The sequence below is a fragment of the Peromyscus maniculatus genome, chromosome 22 (assembly GCF_049852395.1).
Source record: "Peromyscus maniculatus bairdii isolate BWxNUB_F1_BW_parent chromosome 22, HU_Pman_BW_mat_3.1, whole genome shotgun sequence".
NCBI lineage: Eukaryota > Metazoa > Chordata > Mammalia > Rodentia > Cricetidae > Peromyscus > Peromyscus maniculatus.
In genome coordinates this window covers 16,783,043-16,800,280 of record NC_134873.1, presented here as the reverse complement: position 1 = coordinate 16,800,280, position 17,238 = coordinate 16,783,043, and the positions used below count along the sequence as shown (strand labels likewise).

Sequence of the window (17,238 nt, the reverse complement as noted above, 5' to 3'; positions counted from 1 at the left end):
GAGCACAAGCTCAGAGAATTGAAGCAAGGACATGTTGTTTTGTCTGTCTGGATTCTCAAGCCTTCTCGGTTTGGAGCAAAGCTGCATTTCAAAGAGGAAAAGACCTCAGCGCTGGCACTTTCTTGCTGTTCGCTTTTATCTGCGTTACAAACATTATCTCCAACTGTGGTTTTCTTGCAGGAGTCTTGTTAAGGCCATATATCCATTTGTGAGAAGAGTTAATGTAGTTAAAATTTGGTCACATAATTGATAAAGCCACTTAGCTAGGTACTTGGGACATAGGAGTTCAAGCTATCAGCGTCAATTAGAGATAGGGAAACTAGGTATTTCTGGGTATGTTAAAAGAAGGGGAACTCCAGCCTGAAGCCAGCGTGGTTTTTTGAGTGGGTCAGCCTGGACTCCCTGGCATCATGGCCACTTCTGAGACATGTATATGATATATGCATATATTTCTCCATAATAATTATCTATGTATGTGTATGCCTATGATGCATGTGTCTATGTATAAAACAGACACTTGTGACTTGAGGAGCTTACAAAGCATGTTGCTTTACATGTTTATTTACTAAGTACCACACACTGACTCGCACAATAGGAACATTGTCTCATAACTGCCAAGGCTAGAAGCCCAAGATCGGGGTGTAGACAGGGTTGGTTCCTTCTGAAGACTTGACGAAGGGTCAGTTCCAGGCTCTCCCTCCCTTCTGAAGGGTTGCTGGTGATCTTTGACGTTCTTTGACTTGTAGAAGCTTCTTCGTGATGTCTGCCTCAATCTCCATGTGGCGGTCTCTGAGAACACATATCCATGTCCAGGTTCCCTTTCTATAAGGACAACATCGTATGTTATGAGGATCCCTCCTCTGTGTGATGTCACTTCAACCTAGGAAATTATACCTACAACTCTATTTCCAAATGAAGTCATATGCTGAGGTGGGGTGGTTTTACTACTTTGACACGGGAATTTTGGAGGGGACACAATTCACCTAGAACACTGGCCTCCACTCTAGACCCCCTGACAGAAGACCTCTGAGGGCGAAAGCTTGTGTGACATTTATATAGCGTATACCATTTGCACACTATAATGTGGCAATCACGCTCTTCACAGTTTTCACAACACTGTTCTTTGTGTTGTCCTGTTTTTGAGACAAGGTCTTGCTATATATCCCTGGCTGGCCTGGTACCCCCTTATGTAGCCAAGGCTAGCCTCTGCCTCCCAGATTCCCCTCCCTCAGCTTCCCAAGGGCTAGGATTAGTAGTGTGCACCACCATATTGAGCTTGAATTTTTAGAACACTTGGCATGAGCTCTACCCTCTTCGATATCCCAGTGCACAGGACAAAACTGGGAGCTCCAAGTATAACGTTGTATAGCTGGTTCTTCATCCTGCATGGACAAAGCCCTTCAATTGTCCAACACGAATTCACGTTTTTAAGAACGACCCCAAGTGGCCTGTATGCTGAGTAGAATTTGAGAGCTGCAGAGCCACCTGGAGTGACACACGATGTCTCATCTCAAATACAAGGATGGACAACATAAAAGCACGCGTTTCAGTGTGTGGCTGAGTTCTAGGAGAATGAAAGGGGGAAAAGAAATATCCCGAATGTCAAAACCGGAGAACTGAAGCGAGAGAGCTAAGCATTGGCTGGTCCGGGTCGGGCAGCTCCAGAGAGCGTGGGTCTGTATGGAACAGTGGTTCTCAGCCTTCCCAATGCTGCGACCCTTTAATGCAGTTCCTCAGATTGTGCTGACCCCCCACCCCCAACCATAAAATTATTTTGTTGCTACTTCGTAACTGTAATTTTGAATCGTAACATGAATGTGTTTTCCGATGGTCTTAGGCGACCCACTAAGGGTTCCCAACCCACAGACTGAGAACCACTGGCGTAGATCCTTAGCAGCAGGCCCATGCCAGGTCATTTGCACAGCTGAGGCAGAGAGGCTGAGCCAAGCCCCTCTGCATGAAACATGCGCCTCTGAAGAGATGCCTTGTCATAGCAAAGGGAGCTAGACAAAAACCAGAGAGCCACTTCAGCTGATTAGAACTTTGGGAGCCGGGGCTCTACTGTACACTCACATCTGCTCTGCGGGTTTACAGGGTCAGGCGGCTTAGTCAGGGTACACGTAAGAACAGGGATTTGAGGGAGGTATGAGTTGTTAGGGTTTGTTTTGAAGTACAGGAGAGAGCTGGAGTGTGATAAGGTCTGCTGGGCGGGGACACTGAGCAGCTGGGGAAAGGCATTCTAGGAGGTGGGAATGGATGGGAGCCCCAGAGAGTGAGCAGAGGGTGTATCAAAGCTGGACTTGCTACTTTTAAAGATTGCCAAGCATCCTTGCGCGTGGATCCCTACTGAGCTCTATGCTAATCAGCTGTTACTATAATAAAACACTGGAAGAGATCATGTTAGAAAGAGATTGCAGCTTTACAGTTTCAGCCCTTGGTCAACTGTCCCCATTGCTTTGGGGCCTGTTTTGAGGCAAGGCATGACGGCAGGAGGGTGTAGAGAAGGAAGGTGCTCACCTCGTGGTCCCTGGGAAGCAAAAGTAATAAGAGCTGGAGTCCCATGATCCTCTTTGAGGACACATCTCACCAATGTCCTACAACCTTTCACTGGGACCTACCTTTTACAGCACACAGTCTTCGGGGAGACCATTATAATCCGAACTATAGCAAACTCTGATGAGCTCTGCCCCGAAAGCCCTCTCATCCCCTGTCCATTCCTGGGGCCTGGAGGGAGTGTTGCAAGCTGAAATAGCGAGCTGCATCTGAACTGGCAAATGGTGGCTGGGATGTCACAAGCCCACGTGGAGGAACGTCAGCCTAGGAGGGGGCTCACGCGCCAGGGCCAGGGCCAGTTTGAGGGAACCAGAGTTGCTAAGATCACATGGCCCTTGGTAATTTGGGACTCTGATTTGATTGTGTGTGTGTGTGTGTGTGTGTGTGTGTGTGTGTGTGTGTTTGGGAAGGGGTGGGGTGGGGTGGGGACTGAAGCCAGGGCATCACTCATGCTAAGTAAAGGCTCTACTGCTGAGCTTCATTTCCAGCCTGGGCACCTAATTTGAAAACTGCTCTGTTGATTGTGATATCTGTGGTGGTTAAACAACAACTACCAGCTCTCATTGGCCGAGTTATTTATTAGACACTCTCATTGGCCGAGTTATTTATCAGACACTCTCATTGGCTGAGTTATTTATCTTAGTCTTCATGGCAGTCCCACATGGTAGACATAATTATTATCTCTCTACTTTATACAAGTCTTTAACTCTGACAGCTAGTTTAATGAATGTATCTATATGGCAGTTGTTCCCTAACTGACGACGACACAGCATTAAACCTAGGTCTGCTGACTGCTACATCAATATGTTAATAGTTGTTAACTCTGGGGAGTCGATTATAGATGACTTTTGCTTTTTTCTTTATTCATTTTTTTAATTTTCCTAGTTTTAAATGTAAAATGGAGGGAAATTTAATAGCCATAAAAAAACCCTCAATAAGACAATGCACAAACACACACACACACACACACACACACACACACACACGTACGCACACACCCACAAGCCATTGGAATGTGTGCGCGGGAGGAGATGTGGGTGAGCAGAGTGATGTCAAGCAGGGTCCCTTGTCCTGGGTCCCTCCATCACCCTGAGGGTCCCGCTTCACCCTACCTTGTTCTTTTTGTCTCAGCCCAGGACGCAGTGCTGACGACAGATGGAAGAGGTTCGGGGAGGCAACACCCTGGCCCTGATAGACCTTGTCCTCCCCCACCCCCATCCCAGGTCAACCCTTTCAGAGACCGCATCTGCAAGGTATTCTCACACAACAACGTGTTCTCCTTTGAAGATGTGCTGGGCATGGCGTCGGTGTTCAGTGAGCAGGCCTGCCCCAGCCTGAAGATTGAATACGCCTTTCGCATCTATGGTGGGTACCTCGGTGGGGGGTGGGGTTAGTGCTGAGTGAGAAGGAGGAGAGGGTCAAAGAGAACCTGCCGCATCTGAAATCCAACAACATCAGCTCATTGATGGGATCGTGTAACCGGGATTTATTAGGTCTTGATGAGTATATATCGTATTTCTTAAGTACTGTGAAATAACAAAGCAGGTTGGGAATCTGAGCTCTGATAGACAGAGGCCCTTCCCTCCATGGTATCTATAGAAGTGGCCTTTATTGTTGCTGTGACCAACATACCTGGCAAGGGGCACCTCAGGGGAAGGAGAATTTATGGAGGCTCCATTTGAAGGCATGTAGTCCATCATGGCAGGGACAGCAGGGTGACAAGCAGGCCACGGGAGTGGGAATGTGAGGCTGAGACTTCCCACTTCCTTATATGTTGATGGAACAGAAATCAGAAGCAGCACAGGATGCTGGGTGGTGCTGTAAGCCTCCAGTCCGGCCCCTTAAGAAATCTGTTCCCTCCCCAGCTAGGTTCCTCCTCCCAAAGGTCCCACGGTCTCCAGCCGTGGAGTTCCAGCAGCTGGGAAACAAACGTTCGAACCCGTGAACCTGGAAGGGTTATTTCAGGTTCAAATCGTGATGCCATCCAAGGGCACTGGGGTCGCCGAGGGCAGGCCAGAGAGAAAGAGACGGCACATGAGTGTGAAGGACTAGGGCTTGTCTGGCAGGAAGAGGGAACTTGAGAGACAGGAGGCACTGGAGCCAGCTCTGCGTGTGGTGACTGCGTAGTCTTGAACAAGTCACTTCCTTTTCCTGCAAACCCATTCTATCATCTCGAAAGCGAAGGACTTGAGAGAGATCATCTCTGATGTCTTTGGTATCTGCCCCCTCCTTGTATTGCCCCCATAGCACGGTGGGATACTCGGACCTCCCAAAAGCAACCGAAAGGGAAAAAAAATCAAAGAAATCTTGACACACCTTCCAACAGACCATGAACATCTTTGAGTACATCATGGTAACTCCTTTGCTTGCCCAGGCAGACCGGCATGGATGAGCGCAACCCTTTCTGTTTAAATAGATCATCCAGCTCCTCCTGTCCTCAGACATCAGTGAACAGAATCATGCAGGCCGAGGAAAACCTCAGCTTGCTAGGTGTGGTGGCACACACTGGTAATCCTCACGCTCGGGAGGCTGAGGCAGAAGGATCATAAATTTGAAGACAAAGTGTGAGGCCTTGTCTTAAAAAGTCAAGGGCTGGTGTTAGAGCTCAATGGTAGAATGCTTGAAGGACATGCAAGGCTCCAGATTTGATTATCAAAGTAAACAAACAGAACCCCAGAAGCCTCTCTAATCTGGAGAACCCGGACAACAGGATTGCAGTCTGAATTAAACCAAAAGTGTCAGCACTGTTTTGGAGAACCATAACAGGACTCAACGTCTTGACACCGGAACATCTACAATACCCCAAATGAAATCTAAAAGTGACCTGATATGCAAGAAAATTCTTTTAAATCTTGCTGCTGTCTCCAGAAAGGAGACTGGCTCTGACATGACCCAGATACTGAAATTCACTGATAAAGAATCCTAAAACAGCCGCCATCACTGTCGCCTGCTCTCAGAGAAACAGAAGCAACGAGAAAGAGAAAGAGGGGATATGGGGGGCGGGGATACAGGAATGCAGAGGGGAGGAGGGAGGGAAGGGAGAAAGAGAAAGCCAGGACTATAGGATTGACTGGATGACTCTGGTGACCAGCGAACCCACAATCTGCTGTGAGTGGGACATCCAGGAAAGATGATGATTTAATTCAGCCCAAAGGTACAAGGACCAAGAGCACCATTGACCAAGGACAGAGCAGAAAGAAAAGCTCGTCCGTCCTCTGTCTTGTGCTCTATTGGGCCTTTGCTGGACTGGATGCTGCCCACCCACAATGATGAATGTGGTCTTGTTTTTAATTTTTACTTGTTTTTTAAATTCTTAAAAAAACGTGTGTGTGTGTATGTGTGTGTGTGTGTGTGTGTGTGTGTGTGTGTGTGTGTGTGTGTGTGTGTGGTTAGTGCGTGAATGCAGTGCTCAAGTAGGCCAGAAGAGGGTGCTGGATCCCCTGGATTAGGTGACTGTGAGCCTCCCTACATGGTTGCTGAGACCCAAACTCAGGTTCTCTGCAAGAACAGTACACACTCCAAACAGATGAGCCTCCTCTCCAGCCCCTGATTATTTTTTTTAATTCTTTGATGACGTCACACCTGTGTGTAATCTATTTCAGTCATTTTCACCTCCTTACCCTCTTTCTCTCCCTCCTACCATACCCTTCAACAAGAGGCCCCTTCCACTTTCGTGTGTGTGTGTGTGTGTGTGTGTGTGTGTGTGTGAGAGAGAGAGAGAGAGAGAGAGAGAGAGAGAGAGAGAGAGAGAGAGAAAGAGAGAGAGAGAGAGAGAGAGAGGGAGGGAGAGAGAGAGGGAGAGGGAGAGGGAGGGAGGGAGGGAGGGAGGGAGGGAGAGAGAGAGAGAGAGAGAGAGAGAGAGAGAGAGAGAGAGAGAGAGAGAGATCTGTTGTATTTGTCTGGGGTTGCTTCCATGAGAATGGCTGAAGGGCATTGACTGAGCGTGGGCAGTTTACCGGTGGCTACACCACTGAAGAAAATTACTCCCGCCCCCTCACAGCTGTCACTCACTCCTGACTCAGGAGTGAGGCCTCCTGAGGCCGCCCTCCCCCAGCCATGAAGGGACTCTCTCCTGCCCGTTCTGAATGTGACCTTCTTTATTCAGTTTACTGATTCACATGCTAATCTCTTCCAGAAATTCTCTCACAGACACACCAGGAAATGATTTTTTTTTTTTCTGCCTTTATCTGGGCATTCCTCAGCCAAGTCAAACTGACACATAGGATTGACCATCACAACCACCATTTCCAATAAAGTAAAAGGAAATCTGCTCTCTCTCACACACACAGAAATGAAAGGATATGAAAGCTCATCAGAAAAATATAACTATGAGAAGGAGATAAATGGGGCTGGGCCTCGTGGCGTTGACCTGTAATTCCAGCTGCTCCAGAGACTGAGGCAGGAGGATCACATGGTCAAAGTCTCCCTGGGCTAGAGCGAGTTCAAGGCTAACCTGGGAAACTTAGCAAGTCTATATTACAATTTTTTTTTTAAATGAGAGTGCTGGGGGGTAGCTTAATGATGGACCACTCACTTAGCATGCAATGGCCTTTAGGTTCATACCCCACTACGAAACAGCTGAACAAACACAAAAACCCATCCGAAATCAAAATTCACTGATGGGCTTAACAGGCGAATTGAGATAACGGGAGGGAAGGGTAAATCTGAAGACAGATGCAGGGGGGGAAATCTGAATAACAGAGAAAGCAAATATTGAAAGAATTAAAGAACAGGCCCTCTGGGACACACAGAGGTAGAAAGGTCGACTGTACAACCAGGTGATCCAATTGGAGTCTCGAAAGCAAAGGGTAGAAAAGATATCTGAAGAACTAACAGCCCTAAATGTCTTAAATTTGGTACAAGACACAAATTCATAGTGAATCCCAACCCAAAATGAAATCGCACACCCGTATATTGTTAGCTTAGCAGTCCTGCCTGGTGTGTGTGTGTGTGTGTGTGTGTGTGTGTGTGTGTTTCTCCTACAGCTTCCTCCCTCCTTCTCCCAAGCAGCCCCAAGCGTCCCCAGGGAGTATGTCCTGGATCCCAGGAGTCCTAGCTCGGCCAGTCACCGCCACAGTTCTGTCAGATGTGGCAGCTGGGCTGACTGAAGTCCTTGTCACACTCTCTAGGACAAGACACGCCTCTAGCAGCGCACTGGCCCGGCTCAACCCTTTCATCTCAGCCAACAGCACACAGTTGAAAGTCACCGAAACTTAGCTCATGAAGCAATAGATAAGGGACAGTGGCACTATGTCTGCCTGGGTTGGGTTAAAAAAAAATTCCCCCAAAGTTCAGCGGCTTCAGGTGCCGCACTTTATGGTTTCAGGGTGCCTGCCAGTTAAGAGTCCAGGCTTGGCTTAATTGGATCCCCTTTCCCTCCTCCCCTCTCCTCTCCCACCTCTGCCTTTTTCCTGTCTCTTCCTCCTCCTCCTCCTCCCCCCTCCTCCTCCTCTTTCTTTCTATTCTTTGGTGGCATGGTCTCTCTATGTAGTCCTGGCTGACCTGGAACTCACAGAAATCTATCTGCCCCTGCCTCCCCAGCGCTAGAATGAAAATGAGCACTGCCACTCCCAGCGAACCCCTCTCTTGTTTGGTTTTTGGAGACAGGCTTTCTCTGTGTAGCTTTGAGCCTTTCCTGGATCTCGTTCTGGTGGCCAGGCTGGCCTTGAACTCACAGAGATCCGCCTGGCTCTGCCTCCCGAGTGCTGGGATTAAAGGCGTGTGCCACCACCGCCCAGCGCGAACCCCTCTCTTAAAGTCTCACAAAACGCCAACCAAAGTTCTGGCCGAGCTGCTTCCCATCTGGAGAATGTCTGGCTGGGGGAGACCCTTCAAGCTGCTGGCAGAATGCAGTTCTTGTATTCATGGACCTTTGGCCCCTGGCTTCCCACTGGCTAGGAGCTGGAGGCTGCCCTCGGCCTCTGAAGACCACCCTCGGCCCCTGGCCACACAACCTTCCCAACATGGCCACTTGTCTTCAAAGATAATGAAGAGGGAATAACCCTCAACCCATCTACTGTTAGAATGGAGTCTTCCATGGCATAACCTGACCATGAAAGTGACATCCATCCCATCACACTTGCCAAATTATGTTGGCTGGAAGCAGGTTACAGTCTCCACTCACACCAAACAGCACCAAGGTTATACAGAAGCAGAAACAGCAAGAGGTGTGGATTATTCAGGGGGGTGGGGGGGGGAGGCATGAGACAGGTGCTCATGTAGCCCAGGCTAGCCCCAAACTCACTGCGTAGCTGAGGATACCTTGAATTCCTGATCTTCCTGCCTCTGCCTCCAGAGTACTGGGATTATAGGCAAATACCACCAAACCCAGCTCCAGACATCTGTCTCTGGGAGGCTTCTCCATTCACAAGTCTGAAGTATGTCCACCGACAGAAGTACAGACCCCAGGAGAGAAGGGAAGGGCTGGGATACAGTTAGGAAACTGTCAGAAAAGCCAAGCAGTTCCTCTGCATGGCTGCTGAGGAAATCTCTTCTTTCCCAGATCTAAGGTTTATTCGTCTGTGCCCATGGACTAAAGATGACTACCCTCGTACCTACCTGCATGGCCTCTAGAGCCTATTCTGAGCATCTGGCCACAGGCATCTGCTTCTCCCTTGCAGTTTCTTAGCAGGTACTAAATGGCTCCACGAAGCCAATGATCTGATACCTTGGTTGGATCATCAGCTTTGCCCAGTCACCTACAGCCAAAAGAAAAACAGAGTCACTTGAATAAACATGGCCCCAGAGGTCAAGCACTTGGGAATGAAGACACTTCTTAGAGACAGAAAAGGCTGGGTGGTGTGGCACTTGCCTGTAATCTAATCTCTGTTCTCAGGAGAGAAAGCTAGAAGAAGCAGGAGTTCAAGGTCATTCTCCCATACATAGTGAGTTCAAGGCCAGCCTGAGATACATGAGACCTTGTCTTGATGGAAAGGAGGTAGGGAGGAAGGAAGAGAGGGAGGGAGAGAGGAAGGGAGAAAGGAAAATTGAAGGAAGGAAGGAAAGGAGAAAGGGAAAAATTGAAGGAAGGAAGAAAGGGAGGGAGGAAAGAAGGAAGGAAGGGAGGAAGGAAGGAAGGAAGGAAGGAAGGAAGGAAGGAAGGAAGGAAGGAAGGAAGGAAGGAAGGATTCTCTGCTGTCTTCCCATGGTTTCTGGAACCCAATAAACAAAATCCCCAAACCCCATCAGGGGAGTAGATGCTCACAGCATCTTCCAGACACAGGGCCAACTTTGCTTAGCTTTAGAAATGGGAATGTTCAGTCCTCAGAGGTCAGACTGAGTGGATGGGGCCAAGTGAGAGACAAGACACTCCATCCCAGCCCAGTGTCCACCCCTCTCCAAGTCCCTAAAGCACATAGTTAGTTCCCTTTCCCAAGGACCCTAAGCAAAAGACGTTTCAAAAGCTCAATTAAATCATCAGCGCAAATAGATGCCTGGGACCCGTGCCCCAGTGTGCATCCAGGATACCCAGACAAATCGGAATTCTCTTTGGGTTCTGAAGATTTGTGACCGTAGGCAGCTGTGAGCTCAGTGTGAGATGGAACTCCAGGATCCTTGAATCTAGTGCCTGGTCTGCGGAAGCTGCTCCGTAAGTCTGAAGGTGACGGCCCATAAGGAAGGGAAAAGGAGAATTAAAAAGAAGGACAAAGAGATGGACAGAGAAGACGAATGTGTTGGTGATGCTCATGGTAGCGAATCTTGCAGAAGTCCGAAAGACCTCTCGATGCTCTTGACCTGATGACTCCAAGTGAGGTTCAGCGACCAGAAACATCAGCCCTGCAAGGGAGGGTACCAAAGATGCGGACCCTCTGGCCCCACTTACACCTCCGAATCAAACCTACACCTTAGCAAGGCCCACCCTCCACCCCCCACCAATCTCTGCTCCTGAAAAAAATCTAGAAAGCCATGCCTTAGCCCCTGGCTTCCCAAACCTGACTGCATCCTCAAATCACCTGGGAGTTAAAGCAAAACAAAACCCAACCTGATGGAATGGCGTCTCTGGCTGGCGGGCTTTTGCAAAGCCCCCTGGGTAGTTCTAATGTGCAGTAGGTTTGGAGGCCCCTGCTCCAGCTTGCTGTATCAGTTGGGATTCCATCCAGCTACGTGTAGCAGTGTCCCTGATTTAAAAAAAAAAAAAAAGTCTGGAGTCAGGCAGTCCAGAGCTCCAGAAAGTAAACAAGGGCCCAGAGTTCTTTATGCTTCCTCAACTGTAAAGTCTTGGTATGAGACTCTTGTCCTACTGTTCTCGTGGTCACAAAATGGCTTTTGTGCCCACGGACTTCTCGGCTTTATTCTAGGCAGGGAAAGTGGTGTGGAGGGGGATGGGGAAGGAACAGAGGTGAAATTCACATCCAGAGATGCACAAATAAGTCAGCTCTTCCCAAGCTTTCTTGGCCCGTCACCAAGACACTTGAGTTTATATTTCAGGGGCCAGAATGATGTCATACAGCCACCCATGGCTGCCGCGGAGACGGGAAAGCCATGTATTTTCATCTGAACCCGGGGTCATCTTGAACAAGAACTGTTTGGAGAATGGCTTCTGGTTAAGAATCCAGCAGGGCTGGAGCTCCTTGAGGCCTGGAACTCACCTTCTGGGCACCAGTTTCTGCCTTGAGGGACATTCTGGCCTCCGTGTGATCAATGTAACATCTCCCCATTCCTCCAGGAAGATTAATCACTTGTCAGAGACCAACATCTCAGCCACACCTTCCTGATCCAGTCGGCACCGGCTACGGATTCTCAGGCAGAAAGCAAGCAGCAGATCTTGCCACACCTTCCTGAGACCTGACCCAAGCACAGAGGTGTCCGTGGCTAGGTGAGGCCGTGGAGCAAGCCTAGGTAGACTATTGAAGGCTTACCCTTGGTCTGCAAGCAGTGAGCTTTAGCTGAGAGCAGTGCTTTGTGGGAACTGTGTTTTGGAGGGACTTGGAGGTTAAACGTTGACCAGTCCGGTTCTCTAAGCTCACGGGGTTGAGAAACATGTGAGAGCAAGCCCCCACACCCACCCCTGACTGGTCAGTCACAGGCTGTGAGTTCTGAGACTGCTGGGTCAGCCTCGACTGGGACCCAGCCAAGGCGCAGACTCCCTGGTCCTAGCCCTTTCCCAGACTGCTCTGCCCTTGCATCCCCCAAAGGACAGGAACCACCCAGGACTACATTTACTCTAGCAAATTATTCTGTTTTCAGATGGCTTGGGCCCAAAGCCATGTCATTTTCTGTAGTCTCCGCATATGGGAGCTAGGCCAGCAGGATGCCTGGAGACGCTGCAGGGGCTCGGGGAGAGTCTGCGGAGTTTCTTACTGGCAGTGCGGTGTCACTGCGGCTGCGCAGTGCCTCCCCTGGTGCCCCCGCCCCCTTCACCTGCTCCTCTGATTCACTTCCTATGGTGCCCAGGGGTCATGCAGGGAGAGCACCCAAGAGCAGCTCGGACGGACGAGGGCTCCAGTCACGGACTGAGAAACACAGTCAGGGATGTACTGTACCTTCCACATGCCCAGTCTGCTTCCGGGGACAGATAGTTCTTGGCTCTGCCATAAAAGGATTGACTCGGTGGTACTGGCAGACTCTGGGCCTCAGTTTCCCTAGTAGTCCATTAGCTCTAGCTGCCGCTGTTCAAGGTGGGGTGTTGTTATAGCCGCTCAGATTTTCACTTTTAGTACTTAACAATAAGCACCTGGTGGAGAACTAAGCCCTGGCTACAGCTAACAGGAGTCTTCTGTATTCCAGACTAATGCCAAGGGATGGCTATGTAGTTCCTGTTTAACCTTCACACTGTAGAGGTACAACTATTATTCCCATTTTACAGACAGGGAAACTGAGGCACAAATAGAGAAATGAGATTTTATATATATATATATAGTGGAGAAGCCAAAAGTAGTTGTCCACAATGGTTCTAAGGCTCTAACACTAGGGATCCAGGCTCCTCTGGCTTGTTGCTTTGCCTTCTGTTCCCATGGTTACCTCATGGTCTCAAAGACCTTCCCATAAGCCACTTGCCCTCTTCTGCTAATACGTCACTGGGCAGAGCTCAGCCATTTGGCCACCTCTCTCAGCAAGGGAAGCTAGGACACACTGTGTTCTGTTTGGATGATCCTCTGCCCAGCCAAACATTGGTGACTTTCTGTAATGAAGACAGTCGTGAGTGGTAAAGAGCACAGATTTCCTGTAATGCCTAAATGGCGGAGTTTAGTCATGTCCCATCACTTACCAAGTGGACATTCATCCGCCCATTTATTCACCGAGACTCGGCTTTGTGCTGGGCACAGAGTTACGATGCCAAGCTGTAGGGAGTATCGCTCCAGCCTCTAACTCTTTGAGGAAACAGCTGGAGTTCTTGAAGTCAACCCATCACCAGTACAAGTCGCAAGAACCGCTGTCCCACTTCCCCGGGAAGCTAGAACACATGTCCAGCAGCTACAGGACCGGAAGCATCAAATGATGCTTTTGGTCCCAAACCCAGCCCACCCTTCACTCCTCTGCTCTGCCTGGCTCCCGGTCACCACAGTCTGGCTTCTGAGTTCTGAAATGGACATCCCATAGCATGGACTTTGATGTGGGGCCAGGTCGGCCTAGGTGGGCTTGAACTTTGCCCTCCCGTTTCCTGTCCTCTTGACAAAAATAAGATGATAAAAAGGTGGATGGCGAGGATTGGATGACTTAAAAGAGGACTCATCTGAGCACACAGTAGGTACACAGTCAATGCTTATTGCTATAATTGTCGCCTTACTTAGTATTGTCTACAGCTGGCCCTGATGCTGCATCCCCCGCCAGCTACCCACCCCCCACGTCCCAGATTCTAGATCTACTTGGGGCAAGTGGACCCTGTGAGGCCTCCCAGATGGGAGTCGGTCCCAAGAGCCAGGGACTCAGCCTCCATCTCCTCTCTGCAGATTTTAACGAGAATGGCTTCATTGATGAGGAAGACCTTCAGAAAATCGTGCTAAGATTGCTGAACAGTGATGATGTGTCTGAGGACCTGCTGATGGACGTCACGCACCACGTGTGTATCCCGAAGTGGAAGGGTGGGGCCTGAGGGTCCAGGTGGCCACCCCAAAACTCCTGGATATCAGGCCATCTTCTTGGGAAGGGATCCAGAGTCAAGCCTGGAGAACATGGCACACCATGGGGATGGGTAGCACGTGGTGCCCTGAGAAGTGGGCACACAGTGGAGAGAACTATACCTCAGCTGTTTGCTCTTCCAATAGGAATCTTCTATTCCCCTCCCACCTGAGAGCCTCCCATCTACGTGGGTCACTGAGGGCAGCTATAGGCCTATAACAGCTTAGCATCAGGGGAACACATCACAATGTTCCCCTGCCCATGTCATTCATTAGGAGCACAGTGCCCAGATGTCCTGGTGACAAGGCATGGGCACAGCCCTAAAACCTAATATGGGGCACAGGCCCACAAGCTCTCAGGCTGTGAGAACCCCCGAGGATCTCAGGGCTGGATGGTAGCACCTCCCACCTGACTCAGGCTTCTTATAATGGGGGGTTCATGCCTATGTCCGGCGGATGGGGTCTATTGTCCTCACTGCCAAATTGGTACTGGGGGCCACTGAGGGGAATCCTTCCAAAGGAAGGCCAGCCCATGATGCCTGTCCACCCCACCTTAGTGCACACACCTTCGCCTCTCTGTGGGGCAGGGACCCTAAGACACCCTGCCCTAGTTCCTCGACACTGTCTGTCTCCATCTTGAGACCCATCTCCTGTGGACCCCAGGCTCCTCTCAGCCTCCTTCCTTCCACCAGGTCCTGAGCGAGTCAGATCTGGACAATGACAACATGCTGTCCTTCTCCGAGTTCGAACACGCAATGGCCAAATCTCCAGATTTCATGAAGTAAGGCATCCTTGAGGGTCGGGGCTGTCCAGCAAGGTTGGAGGCAGGGAAGGCTCCCGAGTCTCCCCTGGACCAATGGCACATCTCAGTCTTGCCATGGAACTTGTCATGAGTTTCCTGGGCTCTGCTGAGTCTTTCAGAAGTCATAAAACTGAAGCGTCTGAGAAATCAGCTCATCTTGGGTGAACCAAGACAGGGGACAGCAGGATTCCAGGCTTTGCAAACCATGTGTGAGGGTGTTACAACCTCAGAGACATTACCCCTGATGGCCAGGACATCTGTGCCCATCTCCCAGTACCTCCTGGGCTTCAGATCTGACCTGTGTGTTGCCCACTGTAACCCAGATACACTGGGAGCTGGGGTGGGGGCCGCAGGGGACATTGTTCAGCGCTGTAAGGGGAAAGCTGGCCAAAGAAATGTCACAAGAGAAGCGACTAATTCTACCTGAGAGCAGAAGGGACCTCAGTGACCTCTGCTCCGGACTCCCTCCAGATGACAGCCCTCTGTGTTTCCAAGGCCATAATTGCCAGTCTTCTGGTCCCTTCCAATTCAAAGCAAAGGCATCCTCTCTAGAGATGGTCCGGGCCGTGACTGGAGTCCCACGAGAAGAGGGCTTTCCTCGTGCTGAGGTGACACCCGCTGACCTGTCTTGCACACTCGCCCCTAATGCTGCCCCTTGGTCTCATAGGCAAGATGATTTTGATGATGATGATGATGAGGACTCTTGAGACGTTTACAAACCAACTCACAAAAGTTCAGGGCGGGGTTAGCAGAAAACTCAGCAGAAGCCCAGGCAGCTGCGTGTTCTTGTCTCGGTCTCTCCCTTTCCCCGACCCATCTCTACCTCCATTAGCTCTACTTCTCCACTCATCCCACACTTACCCTCCATTGCACACCAGCAACCTCTGAGTGGTGAGACACAGGGTCGTCGTGTGTCACACATGGGGTCATCGTGTGTCACGGCCTCCCGATATGTTTGATTTCGATTGAGCTTCAGTGACTTTTTTTTTTTTTTTTTTTTTTTTTTTTTTGGTTTTTGGAGACAGGGTTTTTCTGTGTAGCTTTGCTCCTTTCCTGGAACTCACTCTGTAGACCAGGCTGGCCTCGAACTCACAGAGATCTGCCTGCCTCTGCCTCCTGAGTGCTGGGATTAAAGACGTGTGCCACCACTGCCCGGCGTCTCAGCTCAGCTCTGAATTTCCAGAGAGACTCTGGTCAGCCCAGCTGGGTCAGGCGGTCCACGCCTCTTCCAACCATAAGGATGGAGATGAAGGCTCCTGACTCCATCGTGGCTGCTCCCAAGGGGCCGTGGCTAGGGCAGAACCCACATAGGTCTCACTTGGGGTCAGTCCTATCAGAGGAAATTCCTCTTCCTCCACCACAGCCCCACACAACATTGGCGCTGGAATCCTGTTGGCCTTGCACCTGTGTCTAAATCACCCATTTCTTCCCACTGGCTCCAGCACCCCCAAATTCAGAAACCTTTTGTGTTCTGGTGATGCTGAGAGAAGCCTAAAAAAGTTTAGGAACCAGAGAAATAGCTTAGTTGGTAAACCGCTTGGCATTATGCAATTGTGAGGACTTGAGTTTGATCCCTGGCATCCATGGTGAAAGCTGAGGATGGCGGTACCTGCTTGTCATACCAAGGCTGGGGAGCCTGAGACAGGGTGGTCACTGGGCTCCCTGGTGCCAGCCAGAGACTTTGTCCAAAAACAAAAACAAGGTATACCGCTCCTGAGGGACCATACTGGAGGGTGCTCTCTGGTCTCCACACATGTACATATGTGCACATGCACCCTCACTGACACTCATATACACATGCATATACACACTCGCACACTCATATACATCATATACACATACACACGCACACACATACACACACGAAGGTTTGAGTTAGCTGGGACCATTACCCACAGACACAGGCCTGGTGGGACAAGGTGGGGACCTCAGCTAGCTAGCTCTGGAACTTTTTCTTTCAGTTCCTTTCGGATCCATTTCTGGGGATGCTGATATGGAGGCAGCCTTCCGGTTCAGCAGCCTCAAGGGAGACCCCGGGAACCCACCTGCGCCCAGGCACAGTGAGAGTTGATTGGAAGTATGATTTGTCTGTCGCTCCTTCACCTCGAATACTGTTTACTAAATAAAAATAAATGTGTTTTCCTCAGCCCATCCCTATCCACTGCTTTTTGAAGGCAGGGTCCGACATAGGGCATCGGTTTTGAGAACTGCTCATTCTAGGAGTCAGGTTTGCCAAAAAAACTCCAGGCAAGCCGGGATGGCAATCCTTTTGAGGACAGAGTTCAAGCCTCAACCCCGTGTCAGAGGAGAGGACCAAGCCAAATGGAACGAAGTTCAGAAGGGAAATATTCGACCTTCCCTCCTCTGGAACCTACCCTTGACCCGTCGTCTCCCAGCGCAGTGTCAGGGATGTGCACATAGCTGTCATTCCAGCTGGCGCCTGGCTTCTCTGTCTTCCTCCCACGGAGAAGACATCTTGGCCCTGCTTGCCACCCTCGGGCTCTGGGGATGGGACCATGTGTGACCAGCATTTAGGGCTTATTTGCTTTGCTCTCCGGCCAAGTCCTGCAATGAATTTGGCCACTCCAGGGACATTTTGGGGTCCAGCTGGCCAGAGACTCTGGGACACGAGAGAAGCTCATCATGGGAACGTGTGGGAGCTGCCAGATGGCTACCTGCTGGGCACGTGGTTTTCCTCAGCTATGTGGGCCTGAGGGAGGCAGATACTCGCTGATGACACAGGAAAGGGTCATTTTTGTCATAGCGTGCATTTGCATCTCATCTTTAGGTCCTGACTCACCTGTTCAGAGGCAAGAGGCACCCAAT

The 17,238-nt window shown here is 50.1% G+C and overlaps 1 protein-coding gene and 1 long non-coding RNA gene across 3 annotated transcripts in view; one reads left to right on the top strand and one right to left on the bottom strand.

The window, feature by feature from the left end:
- The window catches only part of Cib4 (calcium and integrin binding family member 4), a 60,897-nt gene extending 44,339 nt beyond the window's left edge, over nucleotides 1–16,558 (top strand). The window contains exons 4-7 of the mRNA XM_006994272.4: nucleotides 3,777–3,918; nucleotides 13,443–13,552; nucleotides 14,303–14,391; nucleotides 16,374–16,558. Of these exons, the coding sequence (XP_006994334.1) occupies nucleotides 3,777–3,918; nucleotides 13,443–13,552; nucleotides 14,303–14,391; nucleotides 16,374–16,404 (372 nt within the window). The 3' untranslated portion in view covers nucleotides 16,405–16,558. The remainder of the gene's footprint in view (nucleotides 1–3,776; nucleotides 3,919–13,442; nucleotides 13,553–14,302; nucleotides 14,392–16,373) is intronic.
- LOC121825020 (uncharacterized) lies at nucleotides 534–11,461 on the bottom strand. 2 transcript variants are annotated; one of them, XR_013047279.1, is made up of 6 exons: nucleotides 11,142–11,461; nucleotides 10,535–10,670; nucleotides 9,947–10,329; nucleotides 9,112–9,251; nucleotides 4,186–5,082; nucleotides 534–822 (listed from the first exon to the last, which is right to left on the bottom strand). It is a non-coding gene; the product is annotated as an uncharacterized LOC121825020 (long non-coding RNA). The 2 variants fall into 2 exon arrangements; XR_013047280.1 differs by lacking the exon at nucleotides 9,947–10,329 and having other exon boundaries at nucleotides 11,142–11,460.
- Nucleotides 16,559–17,238: the final 680 nt, after the last annotated feature.